Source organism: Staurois parvus, unplaced genomic scaffold, assembly GCF_062004578.1.
Source record: "Staurois parvus isolate SC_StPar_1 unplaced genomic scaffold, SC_StPar_1.0 ptg000988l, whole genome shotgun sequence".
Taxonomy (NCBI): domain Eukaryota; kingdom Metazoa; phylum Chordata; class Amphibia; order Anura; family Ranidae; genus Staurois; species Staurois parvus.
In genome coordinates, this window is record NW_028318784.1 from 288,084 (window position 1) to 304,282 (window position 16,199).

At 40.9% G+C, this 16,199-nt stretch overlaps 1 protein-coding gene across 5 annotated transcripts in view; it reads left to right on the forward strand.

The window, feature by feature from the left end:
- Positions 1-16,199, forward strand: part of MRPL39 (mitochondrial ribosomal protein L39) — a 151,525-nt gene that overhangs the window by 91,333 nt on the left and 43,993 nt on the right. For all 5 annotated transcript variants that reach the window (XM_089657367.1, XM_089657370.1, XM_089657371.1 and 2 more), the window contains exons 6-7: positions 1,341-1,453; positions 12,651-12,716. In XM_089657367.1, the coding sequence (XP_089513493.1) occupies positions 1,341-1,453; positions 12,651-12,716 (179 nt within the window). The remainder of the gene's footprint in view (positions 1-1,340; positions 1,454-12,650; positions 12,717-16,199) is intronic.

The window sequence follows — 16,199 nt, forward strand, 5'->3', positions numbered from 1 at the left end:
GCACAATCATGGTTTGAGAAGCCATTTCTAGGTATTCTGCAGGCCCTATCATCACTTCGAAAGGTAGAGTCACTGCCAGAGGCTATATACAAATTTTGTCCGACCATGTACAACCCATGGTGCAGAGATTGCTTCTCAAAGACCATGCCATTTACCAAGACGATAATGCTCAGATTCACACAGCTGGTGTTTTAACATCGTGGTTTGATGAACATGCAGATGAGGTTTTGCACCTTCACTGGGCACCGCAGTCGCCGGACCTCAATATCATAGAGCCACTATGGTCAATTCTGGAGAACAAGGTTCTGTGTCATGAAGAGTGGTATCAGATTCCATTATCCACCATCCAAGATTTATATTTTTCAGTTCCCAGGAGAATTGACAAACCCATGTTCAACCCCTGTACATATTAAAGTGCCTGGGAATTTGGTGCCCCCCGATACAATGAATCCGTAAAAATACCTAATGTTTTGACACCTGGAGGCACTTTTTGTCACTGGATTAGGGCAATAATTTAGGGTAGTTGCACACCACAGCTCACCACAGCATGATGTGGTGACATCTTTCTTGTTGGCACAAGTAGTTTTTAAAAGGGCTGTGGGGTGCACAAATGTAGAAGTGTTGACTTGCATATGGGCAACTATAGCAGTAGGACAGTCTCATGTATTATAGATCAGGGCAATGACTGTCTCCTGAAGTATGTTCCCACTCTCCAACAACTCCTATAGCATGCTTACAGTCTGTGACCATCTCCAGTTGTGTGTCTTCAGTCTTTTGACAGCATACTGTGGCAATGTGAATATTATGTACCCTTTCGCGATGTCAGGGTTGCTCTTGAGGCCCCAATATTAAAAAGGTTGACCACCGCATATTTAACTTGCAACTCCAGACATGTCTTTTTTTTGTGTACAGTGGGGTAGTTAGAACTTCTGTCATGTGATACCAGGGTAAGATATGAAGAGAATTTGAGTTTTTGGGTAAGGAAGATGCAGTCAACACTGAAGATTTACAGGCGTTCAAACCTGTCCCCACTTACCAGAAAACAATGCATTGGGCATCCTTAACTTTCCGGATCCTTTGTGAAACCCTACTCCACTCTATCTACAACTTGAAAAAAGTTTGTTTGGAGTTGGGCAAAAGTTGTATGCTTTTTCCCCTCATTTTTAATTGTTGAGCAAAAAAGTTGTAAACTTTTGTTTTCTTTGAAGACATTTTTTTTTCCTATGTAACATTTGTATATCTGCTGCTCTCTTCCTCCATCTTCTCTGTGAATTGTAACAGTACATTTCATAAGTACAGGAATACTTCAGAATCTTTCATTGATCTGTTTTCCTTTGCAGGAGAATCTGCATTCTTTCACGAGGGACGCACTTAAACTGATCAGCAAAGATCTGCCTTTCGAGTGTCTGGAAGTAGAAGAAAAAGTCGCCAGAGACATATTTCAGCAGAATCCGTAAGTTCCTTCATCAGTTCATTACAACTCTATTGAAGCATAGAATCTGATGGTCCACTGAAGTGTGATGAACGCAGTAACATAAAAACACTTGTAAGAAGATATTATTTTATGGTGTTTTAAAGTGGTGATTATGTGTTTCTGCTAAAATCTCTGTGGATCAGTAAGTACTGTGCTCATTCGCTATGCAGACAAGGCCAGGGTCTTTATAGCTGATGTTAAGAGTGCAATAAGTGAAAATTCCTGCAGGTACAACATTGTGTACTCTGTGATGGATACGAACATGAAAATGCTGCAACTATCTCCGTATTTTACATTGTACAGATCTGTTCTTTGACATGTGATAGACCTATGTTGTGGTGGAAGAGAGCAGCTTCGGATACTCTGGTGGTCATTAGTTGAGACCTACTGGGTATGGTTTTCCACTCTGCCTAAACTGATTGGGTGAAATGTACCTTTTTAAAATGGATATCCAGGAATACTTGCATATTATCACAGAAGTTCTTGTTCTATTTTTTTTGTCAACTTCATCAAACTTATGTTCTTGACTAAATTTGTAGCGATCATGTATGTAGGCATTTTTTCCCCTGCATTTGAAATGCACATATAATGCAGGCCCGCAGATTCCTACTGACTTCGTTGGAGTGGTGTAGATGTCTACAGAGGCTGTGGTTGACCTGTTGTGCATTGTATTTCTTCAAATGCACAGTGTTCTGTATAAGTGCGTTTTAAATGCAGACAAGGCAGGTCAAACGCTGCCTTTTTTCATCAAATACTGCATTTTGCATTTAAGTGCATGCTTGTTAGCAGAGCTGGGAACTTGAATGGCCTGCAAAGGGATTTAACCTCAACTTTTGGGAACACTAATTGTGAGCCTGGTCTTCTCGTCCATCGTCAGTAACGGACTTCTCAAATGCTCTTTAGGCTTAATGGGATACACTTTATGCTGATATTGAAAGACTTCTCAGAAGATAAAAGGCTGTTCTAGATGCAAAAGAGTGGGTTGGGAGGGAGGGAGGCGGCCTATGTTTGCAAAGAGATACTGTATATACTAATATTCCTGGATCTTCACCACCTCCTCAGGACCACAGTATCTCTAAGGCTTATTGTTATTCTTCCATCTGGATTATAGTACTTGTATGGTTCACTTTGTGAACATGATCTTTTTGTTTGTATGTGTTTTGCGTATTTTAATTTAGGTTAATAAAGGTATTACAACATTTTAATAAATTGGGTGCTGTAATGGAGTTTGTCATGCATTTTTCAAGAGTACTATTTTGTATAATTTTTTAAACCCAGAGATAAGGTTGAGCCCTATCCATTTCTTTGGGTTTGTAGAATTTTGAATTGTGTGGAGGGCTCCCCCACCTGGCTGAAGTGTATACATGCAGTCCTGGTGAAAACATGCCGACAAGGGCGCACTCTCATCGTGCATTACCGTGGTACACCACGTGTTTAATGAATAGACAAATGGATATATACTCACAAACCAACGAAGATAAAGGCAGAATATATGTTCCGCAATAGCAGTCACACAAATGCTGTGCCCTAAATAGGAATAAGCTAATGCAGTCCTAGTAAGATCAGGTAGGATTTTTTTTCAGTTGGGGCAGCAATTCCATGTTAAGGGATAAGGTCACTTTTTCCAAAAAAATTATAAATGAACATTTTTTTTTTGCGGGTTAAAAAAAGTGCTTTTATTATTTAAAGCCTCTAAAGCAGTGGTTCTCAATCTTCCTAATGCCGTGACCCTTTAATACAGTTCCTCATGTTGTGGTGACCCCCAACCATAAAATTATTTACCCAGTAATTATAATTCCTGAGTGTCGTTTTACCTCCAATACTGCTGCTTTCAACACAGTAGCTGCTTTTAACAGAGTAGCTGCTTTCTACACAGTAGCTGCTCTTTACACAGCAGAAATATGTGTTTTCTGATGGTCTTAGGGGACCCCTGTGAAAGGGTCGTTCGACCCCCAAAGGGGTCGCGACCCACAGGTTGAGAACCACTGCTCTAAAGCATTGCACCAACGATCAGTAGATCACTGGTTCCATGCTGGTCTCATTTGGATCTGTCAGTATATACTGACAGGGAAGAATCAATGAACTACTACAGTGCTCAACAGTGGCTTGGTAGTTCATTGAGAACTACAAGCTGATAGCCGCAAAGGCTGTCGGGACTTGTAGTTTATTCATTCACAGAACACCGTGACTGAATGACGTAGCTGGGTGGGCAGAGCCCACACGGCCACGTTTTTTTAAAAATTGTGACAGCGAGAAGATCCCCCGCTAGCTGTCACAGCAGGGAGTAGCGGGGTGGTGGGGTGAGTCTTGTAATATCTGCAACATGTTATGAAAGGTGAACTTATCCTTTAATGCCCATAGTTTTGCAATGGGATGTCCAACAAGTTCATATAGTGTGGTGGTCAGTTGTCCACAATTTGTTTTTTGCCATATATTGTAGTTGTTGTAAAATCCAAAGGAAATTCCACAGAATTAGGACAGTCAAATTGATGCTCACCTTCTTCATCCACTGATACTCGCCTTCTTTATCCACTCATACTCAACTCTCCCACCCAGTAATGCTCACCATCCCCACGCAATCATACCTGCCTTTGCTGTGCTCCCTCCACAGCTCCTTTTATCTGCTGGGAGTACCTGTTCTTTCTCGTTATGGTCAGCATATGACCTTCCCCGCAAGGTATAGTGCTATGGACTGAGCATCCAATTAGCAGACCCCAACACAGTCCTTTGAAGGAGGGAAGAAGGGAACCCCGTGAAGTGGTGGGAACTATCAAGAGAAAATGGGCAAAGTGACAGGCTATAGTTAAATATTACCATTGGATACTGTTAACGTAAGCAATGAATCCAAATGATATCTAAAAGTACAAGATTACTTGTCCATCTATCCTGTTATGTCGTAAAGCCTTGGAATGGTGGAAAAACAGACCCTTTGTGTTACCACACAATTGGATTGAACAAAAAGGCAACATTTCTATTTGTATGGAAAATCCTCTTTATTTTATGAAAATAACATTGTCTGACGAATATAATGCTTTTTTTTTTACTTTGTCTCATGAACACAAAAAAAAATTATTTCATTGTTTCTAAACTCTTCAGGCAGTTAAGTGACTGTGTGGGCAACAGCATCCCCGTCAGTAGATATGAGTACATTTTTACGTTTCACATGAAATATTTATTTTCCTATTTGGCTGCACTCTGTGTCCTGGTTTGGATTTGCCTGGATCCTCCTGCGTGCCACCCTTTGTTAGGATAAAACGGTAGTGACACCGCGGCTCGTTAGGCGGCAGCTGTCGGAAGCCACAAATGCTGTAGGCAGATACACCGGCTTTGTCTCTGAAAATAAGCCATAGGAGAGCAAGCTTGTATTCCTGTACAGCTTGTCACAAGTTATGAATCATTGTGATAATCTAGATGAAATCTATCCACTCTACTTTCTGCCTTTTATAACGATCACCTTAACTGCAGGAATGTTTTGCTTTTCTGTCGGGGGCTGATCTACAAATGCTGAGACAAAACTGAAGTGGTTACCTCCTAACCCTCATCAAATTTTTTGCTACATCTGAAAGATCCATAAATGCTGAGACAAAACTGAAGTGGTTACCTCCTAACCCTCATCAAATTCCTTGCTACATCTGAAAGATCCATGCATGCGAAGACAAAACTGAAGTTACCTAGTAAGTATTGTGTTGTTCAGCCGCAGGTCAGACTGTTCCTTTTTACATTGAAGAAGAAGAAGAAACATAAGCTGGCCTTATACCTGTAGAATATCAGTAGAGAATTTTCATTTTCAGAACTTTCGTTCGATTAAGAGTTAAAGGAATATAAAGGAGCACCTCTGTTTTAAAACATAAGTCCGTCTACTTGCTCTTGGAGATGGAAATAAGAAAAAAAATGTGGAAGTATAAGGGGAGAAGCGAAGGCGCATAATTTCATTCTGGAGAAGTGGGAGAGTTGTTTGTGCCTCCTAAAGGGGAAGACACACTAGGACTTATTGTGCATATAAGTCAATTATAAGATGAGAGAATAAAGTGGAAGGTGGTGGATCACTGGTGGAGTCACATATGAAAAGTAGAAGTGATTGAAGAGGACAAAGTTCAAATAAACAAAGACTTTAATTTTTGTTGGAATTTTATGTTATTACACTATAAGCACTATATACATGTGGTAATATGGAATAAGATAATTGCATAAAGAATTTTCAGCACACAGGCCGATTTTGTTTGTAAGGCTCATGCACACTGGCTTTTTTTTCTGATCCTAGAAGCCAATGGTGTTTTCCTATGTGTCCATGCACACTATTTTATGCTAGAAGCGTTTAGGAGCAGAACAAAAAGAGTTTTTGTATCGTTTTTGGGAGTGTTTTTGGGAGCGTTTTTTTTTTTCTTTATGTACTGTAAAAATGCTAATTAAAATGCTAACGCTCCTAAACGAGTTTTTTAAGCTTCAGAGTTTAGGAGCAGAAAGAAATTGTTTTTGTAGTGTTTTTCACAGCAGAAAAAAAACCACTGAATGCTCCTAAAGGCTCCCAAAACGTTACTAAAGCCGGTGCAAAAATGCTTTTATTAGTGTTTTCCATCCAGTGGTTTTTTTATAGCGTTTTTTGAGTTTATAAAAACACTAGTGTGCATGGAGTTTAAATGCTGGTTATATGGTATTATTTATTTTGTTTTCTTGTTTTTTCTGAATATAAGGTACATCAGCAAAAATGTTTGTAATATATATGTGGAACACATAACAGTGCAAGTGGCAGCACAGGGACTTCTATCCTTTTACTTGTTACACTTTTTGCGAATAAGTGATTGCACATAGAGTCTGTTTATTCAAATACATGCAAGCGTTATGCTCACAGATTATGTAACCATGCATGCACGTAACAATAAAAAAATATATCTCCTACTAGGTTCATTTTATATAGCCAGGAAGTTTGTACGTCAAGTTGTGTGCCAATTCCTTTTTGTGTGTGTGCTTTGGCTATGGGGCCCATAAGAGAAGTAGCAGGGAGTGTCAGATACATGGGATAAGGAGCAGGATAATAAGAAGGGGTGGGGGGGGGGGAGGAGCAGGGAGAGTAAGATGCGGGGGTGCCAGATAGGTGGGAGAAGGAAGGGAAGTGTCCAATAGGTGGCAGAAGGAGCGGGGAGTGTCAGATAGGGGGGAGAAAGAGCGGAGTAAAGAGCAGGGAGTGTCAGATAGGGGTTGGCTATATGGGAGGTAACAGGGAAGGGTGAGAGAGCCTGGCAAGGCTCATAGGAAGAGGACATCCTGTAGGGCACGGGTGTCAAGCTGCCGGCCCTCCAGCTGTTGCCAAACTACAAGTCACGTGAGGCATTTCAAAATTGACAGTTACAAGCATGACTCCCAAAGGCATGGGCATGATAGGACTTGTAGTTTTGCAATAGCTGTTGGGCCACCAGTTTGACACCCCTGCTGTAGGGCATCCTCCCAGCCCCTCTTACTGTCTGCTATTGAAGAGACCACAGCTAGAGCCCTTGTGATAAAGTCATAGGGCAGAAAAAAAAAGAAAATCTCCATAAAGGAGATCTGTGATTGTAAAGCCGGGTACACGTAACCGGACAAATTTTGGTCCGTGTATACCTCTGTCTGTTCAACAAAAGCCATTCTAATGACCAGCTTCATTTGAACGGTCCTGCTGGAAAGCCAGCATTCAATCAGCCTTTGGTTGCAGGAATTGACTTTTTTTTTACGTTCAGCCCACTGGTGATATGGAAAAAAACAGCTTGTTTACCCTGTTTAGTTTCTTTTTTTATCTATTGGAAAGGGTTGGATGAGGAAGTGTTAAAAGTTTTGTTTTATTGTGCCCAGAGTTTAGCTTTAAGTAATCTGCCCTGCAGCTAGTTTACAGTGCATCCAGAAAGTATTCACAGCGCTTTACTTTTGCCACATTTTGTTATGTTACAGCTTTATTCCAAAATGGATTAAATTCATTTTTTTTCCACAACATTCTACAAACAATACCCCATAATGACAACGTGAAAGACGTTCGTTTTGAAATATTTGCAATTTATTAAAAATTAAAAAACAAAAAAAAACAATATGTACATAAGTATTCACAGCCTTTGCCATAACACGTAAAATTGAGCTCTGGTGCATCCTTTTCCCACTGATCATCCTTGAGATGTTTCCATAACTTGATTGGAGTCCACCTGTGGGAAATTCAGTTGATTGGACATGATGAGTAAAGGCATAAACCTGTCTATATAAGGTCCCACAGTTACCAGTGCATGTCAGAGCACAAACCAAGCCATGAAGTCCAAGGAATTGTCCGTAGACCCCCGAGACAGGATTGTATCAAGTCACAGATCTGGGGAAGGGTACAGAAAAATTTCTGCAGCATTGAAGGTCCCAATGAGCACAGTGGTTTCCATCATCCATAAATGGAAGAAGTTTGGAACCACCAGGAATCTTCCTAGAGCTGGCCGCCTGGCCACAATCAGTGATCGAGGGAGAAGGGCCTTAGCCAGGGAGGTAACCAAGCACCCAATGGTCACTCTGAAAGAGCTCCAGCGTTTCTCTGTGAAGAGAGGAGAACCTTCCAGAAGAACAACCATCTCTACAGCACTCCACCAATTAGGCCTGTATGGTAGAGTGGCCAGACGGAAGCCACTTCTCAGTAAAAGGCAAATGGCAGCCCGCCTGGAGTTTGCCAAAAGGCACCTGAGGGACTCTCAGACCATGAGAAGCAAAACTCTCTGGTCGGAGGAAACAAAGATTGAGCTCTTTGGCCTGAAAGCTAAGCGTCATGTCTGGAGGAAACCATGCACTGCTCACCACCTAGCCAATACCATCCCTACAGTGAAGCATGGTGGTGGCAGCATCATGCTGTGGGGATGTTTTTCAGTGGCAGGAACTGGGAGATTAGTCAAGATCAAAGAAAAGATGAATGCAGAAATGTACAGAGACATCCTTGATGAAAACCTGTTCCAGAGCACTCTGGACCTTAAACTGGGGCGACGGTTCATCTTTCAACAGGACAACAATCCTAAGCATACAGCACACAAAGGAGTGGCTACGGGTCAACTCTGTGAATGTCCTGGAGTGGCCCAGCCAGAGCCCAGACTTGAACCCGATTGAACATCTCCTAGATTGTGAGAACGAAAGAGCAGGGCCCTCGAACCCCTCGTGTATTGTATTGTACTGTTTTGTCTCATGTTCTGTCCCTCCCGCTATTGTACACCGCGAGCAAACCCTTTGGCGCTATATAAATACTCTATAATAATAATCTCTGGAGAGATCTGAAAATGACTGTGCACCGACGCTCCCCATCCAACCTGATAGAGCTCGAGAGGTACTGCAAAGAAGAATGGGAGAAATTGCCCATAAATAGGTGTGCCAAGCTTGTAGCATCATACTCAAAACGACTTGAGGCTGTAATTGGTGCTAAAGGGGCTTCAACAAAGTATTGAGCAAAGGCTGTGAATACTTATGTACATGTGGTTTTTTTGTTTTTTATTTTTAATAGCAAAGATTTCAAAACAAATTTCTTTCATGTTTTCATTATAGGGTATTGTTTGTAGAATGTTGAGGAAAAAAAATTAATTTAATCCATTTGGGAATGAGGCTGTAACATAACAAAATGTGACAAAAGTTAAGTGCTGTGAATACTTTCTGGGTGCACTGTATATGGATTGCAACAAAGCATGGAATCTTTGTAGGCTCTCATACATTTATATAGGTAAGCTGACAACCTGAGAAAACATGGTGTTCCTTGATGCAAAAAGCACTCATACATCCTTTAACATATGTTCAGAGGTTCTAATTAACAACAAATTATCAGGGCATTTTTTTTGCATTTTTCATTGGCAAACCAACAATGAATTCCCCCTAAACACGGCTGATTAGGCATGAGTTAAAGTGCAGATGGATACTGATGATGGTAAATAAAAGAAATACATTCCTGCAAATTACTTTTTTTTCTCCATAATACTGACCATGTGGGCAGTGAATCTCCACACTTCTCCAGAATCCGGCAGATGTAAACAGCTGCTAAGATTATTTCTGCTTCAAATCTTTAATCTTGTAAGCACAAAACGTTATAGCGGGGGGCCAGCTGGAAAAACAGGAGCATCCGAGCAGATGTTATATTTTATATTGGCTTACGGCATGTGTGTGCTACCTTTTATCCGCTAATGTGTCTTTGTACGCAAGCATAGCTGTATAGTTCATAATCAAAGAGAAACACATTAAAAGGGTTGTACAGGCAAAATATGAAAACCCTCTCAGCGGATTACTAAAGTTTAAAGGGTAAGCGCACTTTTATTAAAAAACAAAAACAGCTCACATGGTCCTCTTCCCATCCACTCTTTTGTTAATATTTGGAGTCAACAACTTAGCACAGGCAATTCCAGGCAAACTGCTGTAAACACAGATGTAATACATATTTGGGAGCTGTTTTGCTGCCAAATGATTTGTAATTCTGTACATTCATTCCTGAGATTTACACCTCTCTGCCATACATCACCACCAAGTGGACGGCAATACTTACAGTTAAGGAATTTAGTTGTGCCTCCTTTCCATCCCCAGCCTTCTAATTGGAGCAGCAACAGACTGATGAAGTGCTCCCTCTGCTCTCTCCTATCAGCATATTCATGGTCAGCACACCTGGTTGTCTTTTAATCCTCCCCCTCCCTCTATTAAGCTGGCCTAGATGGACTGAAAATTGGCTAGTACTGAAGCTGATTGAACTGTACAGCCAGCCTCATAAAACTTAAAGTGGAGCTCCACCCAAAAGGGGAAGTTCCGCTTTAAAGACTGGTCCTCCGCTACCCATTAAGGATTGGCACCTTTGGGGAGCGGGTGGGGGGGGGGGGTGGCGTGGGTACCCGAATTGGACAGGTACCCGCTCCCACTTCCGCTGCGATCAGAAGTGGACGTTGTCCTCCCCTCCACCCCCTCCCTCCCCGAAGTCTTCTGGGACACGTGACAGGTCCCAGACGACACAGTGGGCACCTGGCTGTGACTGCTTGTCCACACTGAAGATGTCGGTGTCTATAGTTTTTGTTGTTGCTGACTTTTTTTATAGTGTGACTGGATCTCCGCTTTAAGGTCCTGTGTGTCGTTTCCTGCAATGGGTGCTGGCTGGGCAGGTGTCCATCTAAGTCCTCACATACTGTGGATATACATGGAGAAAGGTCCCAAACACCGCACCTAGTAAAGCCATTAGTAAATAGGTAAAAGCAGCCTCATCCAGCTTCATACAAAGCCACACCCCTAGGCGTGGCTGGGGTTGCTTTCACCTGTTTACTAATGGGTTTGCTAGGTGTGCGGTGTTTAGTACAGCCAGCCTGTTGGTTTCTTTCTTGCCTAATCACTGCTGCCAGCTGTAGCTGCCAACAGTGATCATTGTATTCTGCCAGTGGGGAAACCTCCCTGTGCTCCTCACTGGCAGAACACAATAGCGCTGTGGGAGGGATTCCCCCACCAACGCTGACTGTGTTGATTGGACAATCGAGTAATTTTCTTTCTTTCAACCTGTGGTTGAACTTGGGTGCATTCATTTGTAATTTTTATATCTGCCTGGCGTCCAATGTAATGCTCTAGAATTCTCTGAAATAGCATGTATTCACAGACCTCAGCAATAGAAAATATTTGCTGTTTCTGTCTTAAATGACCACCATCAGGAAAAATAAAGTATCCTGTCAATGGTATGGGGATTAAAGCATTTAGTCTATGTAAAAAAGACAGCAGTTGGGACAAGCTATAACACTGCTCAGGGTCTAATAGTCGATTTTTATTCAGATAGTGTAGGAAAAAAGCTGCTGAAAATGATCCCCTGACAGTTAGTTTGTTGCTAATTTTTTCTTTTTTTTCTAGTGTTTAGGTTTTAAAAGGCAACTTCATGCAGCAAATCAGTCAGTGAACTGTAAACATTATCCAAAAAACATTAACTTATTTTTTATACAGAAAGAGTAGTTGGTAGTGAGCCAGTCAACAGTAACTTATTCTAAATATGATCAGTATGTCAAACATGGAACTATACTCAGACAAAAATGTTTAAAAAAAAAAAATTAAAACGGGCCAGACTTGATGGACCACTTGGCCTTTTGTGCCATCCTTCTTCTATGTTTCCATTACAGCTGTCATAGAAAGTCCAGTTATCCTTAACCTCAATTCAGGTTGTCTAATCTTCTGGGGATCTTTTGTAATGTCAATGATTGTAAATGTTATTTTTTTTTACCAGTGTTATACAGTACTTGCCTGTTCTTTGTAATGGATTTGCACAGAGCAGTTCCGATCCTTCTCTTCTTGGGTCCCCTGCTGGCTCCTCCCCCCTTCCAAGTGCCCCTATAGCAAGCGGCTTGCTAGGGGGCACTCATGTATGCTTGATCCTGAGCTACGCTGTGTATATCCATAAACACACACATCACAGCTTGCCCCACCCCCTGCTGTCTCCTCACAGCCTGTGGTTTACATCAGTAGGAGCTAATGGCTCCCGCTACTGCCTCCATGTCCAGTAAAGAGAGAGAGAGCAGAGAGAGGTGCTGCTGTTGGGCACAGCGCTGGATCAAGATCAAGATCAGGCTCAGGTAAGTATTTCAGGGGGCTGGAGGATCCTGTTCAGAGAAGGTTTTTTTTTTTTCTCTTTACCTTAATGCAGAGAATGCATTAAGGTAAACAAACCTTCCAACTTTACAACCACTTTAAGGCCACCAAGCGTGGCTTGATTTTCTCTTGTTCAGTCCCAGCGGGTTGGAATAAACAATCTGCACTGCCAGCTATTTTTTTCAGGCAGCTACATTAACCAAGGCTGCCTGAATACTCAAATAGCGACTGCATCATATAGGTTGCAGTCATTCTTCCCCCTGATAATTTTTCATTCATCTAAGTCAATTTTTAAGTTGACTTTTATGAATTGACTGAAATTTGAGATTGATGGCTATTCTTGTCATGCTTAATATAGAAGCACTGCCAAGGTGTTTTAAACAGAGTTAGAAGTAAGGCAAAGGACCTGATTGGGCATAAGAGCGGCAGGGTAGGACTAGGAAGCTTTGGTTTGTGTAGACTGTAACAATCATGTTTTAAAATATATACCTAGGTAGAGGGGTATATTGAGATTATTTTAAGTCTGTTTTTTCATTATTTTGAGGTTTTTTTTCTCTTGGCTCCTATAAATATCACTAATGACCCAAAAGGTCTAATGAGACATTTGATTTTCTAGGTACAAACTGATGTGTCTAGAGGAGAAAGCAGCTGAGCATCCCGAAGGAAAGGTAACTCTACACAGGTCAGTGGTTATTTAACTTATAGAAATTTTGCTACATTTGTCGACCAGGCAAAAGGCAATCACATCATAGTGTAACTGGGAAAAGGGGTATAATGAGCATCATTATCAGCTGATTAACAAAAGCATATCCATACAACCCCTTAATGCCTACAATCTGTAGATTATTATTACCCTACACCAACATCTTCCTTTCCACAGCTAGCAGCTGACACTATGCACGGCTGCTACCTGTCACTCTGGACTGTCACAGCTGCTGTCTCTACTAACAATTACTATGAAATAGGTATGATATGCAGGGTGGAAGCTTCCTTTGCATAATAACCCTTCAGCCTGCAGATGGCAGTGTGTCAGTCTGTTTAGTACTATAATGATCAGATATGATTACAGTATTAAAAATATATATACAAACAGATCATGGTTTTTATTAAAAAGTGTTTTTTAAATTGATCATAGTTATAATCAAGTTAACATTAGGCATGCTGACACTGCTAAATGCTTGTCCTCATCATCTAGGCTTCAATAGCCTTTGGTAAAGAATGGTTAATGTGCATTTAGTATTAGTAGAGTGATGAAGCACTACAGTTTAGGCAGCCCATAGATGAGCAATTGTTTTATCTTATCCAGTGGGTTGAACAAATACAAAAAGTGACTCAATTTCATCCATACAAAAATTTAAAGTGGATGGGGGGGTCCCCCTTATCCCCCCTTATTTCCCCAGACACACCCACACACCCACACACACACTTAGCTATTATATTGTGACGGGGGGGAGACTTCCCTGCCATCAGAATACACTGATCAACGCTGCCGACTATAGTGAGTGGGGGAAATCGAACAGAGTGGTTTTAGGCCTCACAGTTGAAAGCAGTATTAAACCCAAAAGCAAATATTTTATTATATGGCTGCTTACCAATTCTTAAATGTGATGCCTGCATTAGTTTCATTTTTAGAATTGCTTCCTTCTATTTTCATCTGGTGATCCAGTTAGCAAGTTTGTTGTTCACAAGCTCAATCTCTCCAGCAGAGTATATCAGTTTACATGGATGAGAAAAATCACTTAACACTGGCAGGGGTGATTATGACCAGCTTCTATTTATTCATGTAACCTTTATTACAAAAGGAAAAAACTGTTTGCTATAACTGATTATAAAGTTTGAGCTGGAGCTTGGCTTCAATTGTTAGTGTAATTAAATCCGCTAATACATTTTAACACTCCCCCCCCTCCCCCCCTCCAGACTGACAATGGTGCTGTCTTCTGTGCCTTTTGTGCTCATTCCTCCAGAGTTGTCTCTCACTAATGCAGGAGGTGTGTTTATGGGCATATCTCCAGGTGAACACGGGGGAAAAAGCCAAAAAAAAGAAGACTGATGCAACCACCATATTTAATGATTGATTAAATTTTTTTGCGTTTTGGTTTTAATGTCATTTGAAGTTCAGTCTTGATGCCTGGCAAATAATACTTTCTACCCACTATTCTTTGCCGCTGTTACCCTGACAGTTAACTGATTTGTCACTCAGGGATGGAGGAAGGACATGAAAGTTCTTGATCTGGTTTTGAAACTTGCATGTTTTTCTGCTGAACCAAGCTAACTGCTGTGTTGATTTTGCTATTTCCATTGTTACAACAGAGTATGACAGTGAAATAAAAACAAAAAAAAATCTGTTTTTGTTACATTTTCAATCATTTTTAGTTTTCTGTTGTGACCATAAAAAGGCATCTAGAAAAGTATTGATTTCTAAGTGAAAACACACTATTAGGAAAAAGACAACATAGAAACCTATCAAAAACCAAATAAAGATGAATTCAGAATGCATCAATGCAAGCTGTTTTTTCTTTCCACGTTTTGATGAGATGAAAACCCTGTTGCACTTATTCATGTTTTATGAGTTTCATCGGTGTGTTATAGCCTGGTACAACTATGTTTGTGACATTTGTAGCTGCCACCAAATAGTTCAAATATTGTTTTCTGTTTAAAGTGGTATTAAACCCAAAACTAAAAATTGAATACATTGTAGTTTACTAATCCTTAGATGCTGTGGCTGCATTGGTTTCTTTTAGGCTTTTCTGGCAGTAACACACTTCATGTGTTAGGGTGCCTACACCCTGGATGAAGGAGCAAAAGAGACACCTTTGGACAGCAGCATTGCTAATCTGGGAGGGGGGGAGTGTTGGATGTATTAGCAGCTTTATATGCACTAATATATTGAAGCCAAACTCCAGCTAACACATTTTACGCAGTTACAGAAACAGGTTTTCTCCCTTTTGGAATAAAGATTTTACATAAAAGCTGATCATTGCAAGCACCCCTGTCAATGATAAATGCTTTGTCCCAGCCTTCTAATTGCTACATCTGCAGAGCAGCTTGCTGTTTTTTTTTTTTTAAATGAGCTTATGGGCCAGATCAACAGGTGAAAATAAAGGAAGCAAAGCCTGAAAATGAAAACTAATGCAGCCATCACGTATAAGAATTTGTAAGCGGCAGTATTTGCTTTCGGGTGTAGTATCGCTTTAAAGTGATTTGTAAACCTTGGTTTTTTTTTTTTTTTTAAAATAGCAAACATGTTATCCTTACCTTCTCTGTGCAATGGTTTTGTACAGAACAGATCCCATCCTCTTCTTCAGAGGTCCCCTGCTGGCACTCTTTGCTCCTCCTCTTCTGCAAAGCAGATTCCTATGGGGGCACTTGTACAGGTTCAGAGACCCCATGGGTCTCTTCTGTCATAAATGTTTCCTCCTGTCAGCCGTCATGTACACAGCGAACATTTACAGCCTTGATCTGTGCCGCTGCAATGTGATTCCTGTGCACATGTGAGGGAGTGACATAATCTTGGCCTGGTCATTCAAGCGGCTGAAGGCACAGAACCCGGAATGAAGACTGGGCAAAGGTGGAAGCACCTGGAACCCATTGGATTGATCACAACGCAGCACTGGAACGCTCGGTTTGACAGGTAAGTGTTCCGTAATGTGCTAATATGCTGTGCATACTAGTACATTATGGCATAACCCATCTGGGGGGCCCCTAAAAAGCAGAGTTTACTACCGCTTTAGGGTAAAAAAAAATCTTAAGGCTTTAGAACCACTTTAACTTTGCTCATAAAGGTTTCATGACAAACATAACAATGCAACATCGTGTACCAGAACATGAATTAGATATAACTTGTGGACAAAAAAACAGAAAGTACATCAGTTAAGGTTCTGATATATGAAAAGTGTGCTGAAGGTAAATATATTTCTTGTCCAACCAATCAGCTGCCTTGATTTATTTTTATATCTGGACTGTATTTTTTTTTCTGGTGGGAACATAAAACTTACCTTTTAGCACATTTGTTATCCATCAATTTCTCCAAAGCATTGATGTGGTGTCTAGTTTCAATTGTGTTTAAATCAAACCTGTGCTTTGTCTATACAAGTAAAGGCGAAAGGTTTGCTTCATTGCCCCCTTTGTACTGGTGATGGCAACCATTGGTAACAGGCTGATTGTA